The 2083-nt window shown below is 44.4% G+C and overlaps 1 protein-coding gene across 4 annotated transcripts in view; it reads right to left on the minus strand.

Moving 5' to 3' along the window:
- Positions 1 to 2083, minus strand: part of slit1a (slit homolog 1a (Drosophila)) — an 85878-nt gene that overhangs the window by 23958 nt on the left and 59837 nt on the right. For all 4 annotated transcript variants that reach the window (XM_005743850.2, XM_013913544.1, XM_005743849.2 and 1 more), the window contains exons 11-13: positions 820 to 891; positions 661 to 732; positions 259 to 402 (exon numbers count right to left, since the gene is read on the minus strand). In XM_005743850.2, the coding sequence (XP_005743907.1) occupies positions 259 to 402; positions 661 to 732; positions 820 to 891 (288 nt within the window). The remainder of the gene's footprint in view (positions 1 to 258; positions 403 to 660; positions 733 to 819; positions 892 to 2083) is intronic.

A 2083-nucleotide genomic window follows, 5' to 3' on the forward strand; every position in this document is an offset into this window, starting at 1 on the left:
TGTGTGTGTGTGTGTGTGTGTGTGTGTGTGTGTGTGTGTGTGTGTGTGTGTGTGTGTGTGTGTGTGTGTGTGTCTGGGTGTTTGTGACGATGATAGATTTACTCACCTCTCTACCTCGTGATTCCATTCCTGTGTTATTACACAGACTTGCAAGTAAACAACTCCTGTGTTGGCTCATGTTTTATGGTAACGGATCAGTATATGTCAGAGCGTGTACAGCAGCGTGTGTGTGTTTCAGTGTGTGTGTGTTTCACTCACAGGGTCTGTATTGCTCGTAGTGAAGTGAAGGTGCCCTTGGCGAGGGTTTGGATCTTGTTGTCATAGAGCGATAGCAGCGAGAGATTCTGCAGGTCCTGGAAGGCGTTGGCACGAACGCAGTGAATCTTATTGGCATTCAGCAACCTGAGAGAAGGAGGAAGAAAAGAAAAGTAGAAAAAAAGGAGGGAGGGAAGAAGGAAAAAGCAACTTGTCAGAATTTTTTTATGTATTCATTCATTATACATTCCATCTAGAAAACTATGCATAGGAACAAAGTTTATTTGAAGGTTATGACTTCTTTACTGAGTAGGAGTACAGGGTGCTTGGTATTGAATATATGCCCGCAGAGTGTCTTGTGTGTGTGTGTGTCTGTGTGTGTGTATGTCTTTGTAATCCACTTACAGAAGTTGTAATGCATAGAGGCCGTCAAACACCCCCTTAGGCAGGTCGGTGATCTTATTTCCATACAGCACTCTGCAAAATCACAACACAGACTCGCTTTAGTCAGAATATGACAGCCCAGTGGCTCCTCATGCACAAGCTCAGCTCGGGGCTACTTACAAGGAGTTGAGGGACCGCAGCCCCTGGAAGGCATCAGGAGCTATCTCTGAGATCTGGTTGTTGCTCAGATCTCTGTGTTGGAGAAGAACACATTAAAATTAGTCAAGGAATTTGAGAATTTGGGAAAAAGGCCAGTTTCCTCTTTTTATGAAAAGCCTGACTCCTTTGAAGGTGGGGCGGATGCATGGCCCCTGCTTCTCGCTGGCATCAAATATAAGCAAATGTACTGCGAGCTGGATGAGGATGACTTCCAGCTTTCTCCCATATTTAATGGTGCGTCTCTTCAAGGGAGCCTTGGAGCCAATCAAAACATTTACTTTAATTATTAGTGGCAAACAACCATTCTTCTGCTGCGTTGCTATGTGTGCATGTCTGTGTGTGTGTGTGTGTGTGTGTGAGAGAGAAAGAAAAATTAAAAAAATGTGATGCAGGGCCAAAATCCAAAGTGAAATACGGTAGACTGCCTCTGAACATAGCTGTTGCTAATAGGATCCACAGGCCTCTCCCCACAGGATAACCACTAAGCCCGTGTGTCTATGTGTTTATGTGCGTGCATGTCTGTGTGAATAAATGCAACAGTAAACGAGGAACAGTGGGACAGAAAGGGAGAAAGACAGATGGAGAGACAGAGTTAATGGAGTATGTGGACTGAACTCGAGTCGACTGGATACCTTTGAAGGGAAATCATCATGTGGTGAAGAAGAGGGATATTTTCTCATTTGGGGGTAACAGTTAAATAAGTGGCCATTTGTCTTTTTGCAAAGGACTGAGGTTTCCTGGAAATGAAAACGCAGCAAAGGAGCCAACATGTGCACTGGTGTGTGTCTGTAAACTCAGACACTAGCGTGTTTGCGCATGTGGCGGTGAGTGAGGCCGCTTACTGCATCCCTGTCTAAAGGGATGGTTCATGTGTCGGTCATTCAAACTGGGACAAGGTGAGAGAGAATGTGTGGGGTTGACATTTACTGGAAGAAAAGGACATGCAGGGTCAGCACAAGCGGTGCACAAACCACGAATAGCAAACGCTCAGACAAGTGCACAATAGCCTTTAAAAAACTTTTACTCAGCTGATTTTGCCTCTTAATTAAATATTGAACCTCTCTGAGTGAGTCATTTTTCAGAAAGCCCGGTTAAGATTATATGATGAATCTGAAGAGACATTCATCATAATGTATAGATGCTGTCTGCATACTGTGTGCTCAGGGTGTAGGACATAGGACTGGCCTAGCCATTACGACTATATAGCCAGCTGAATCAATAGAGC

This window comes from Pundamilia nyererei, unplaced genomic scaffold (assembly GCF_000239375.1).
Source record: "Pundamilia nyererei isolate P.nyererei 1_Seehausen unplaced genomic scaffold, PunNye1.0 scaffold00136, whole genome shotgun sequence".
In the NCBI taxonomy this organism is placed as follows: domain Eukaryota; kingdom Metazoa; phylum Chordata; class Actinopteri; order Cichliformes; family Cichlidae; genus Pundamilia; species Pundamilia nyererei.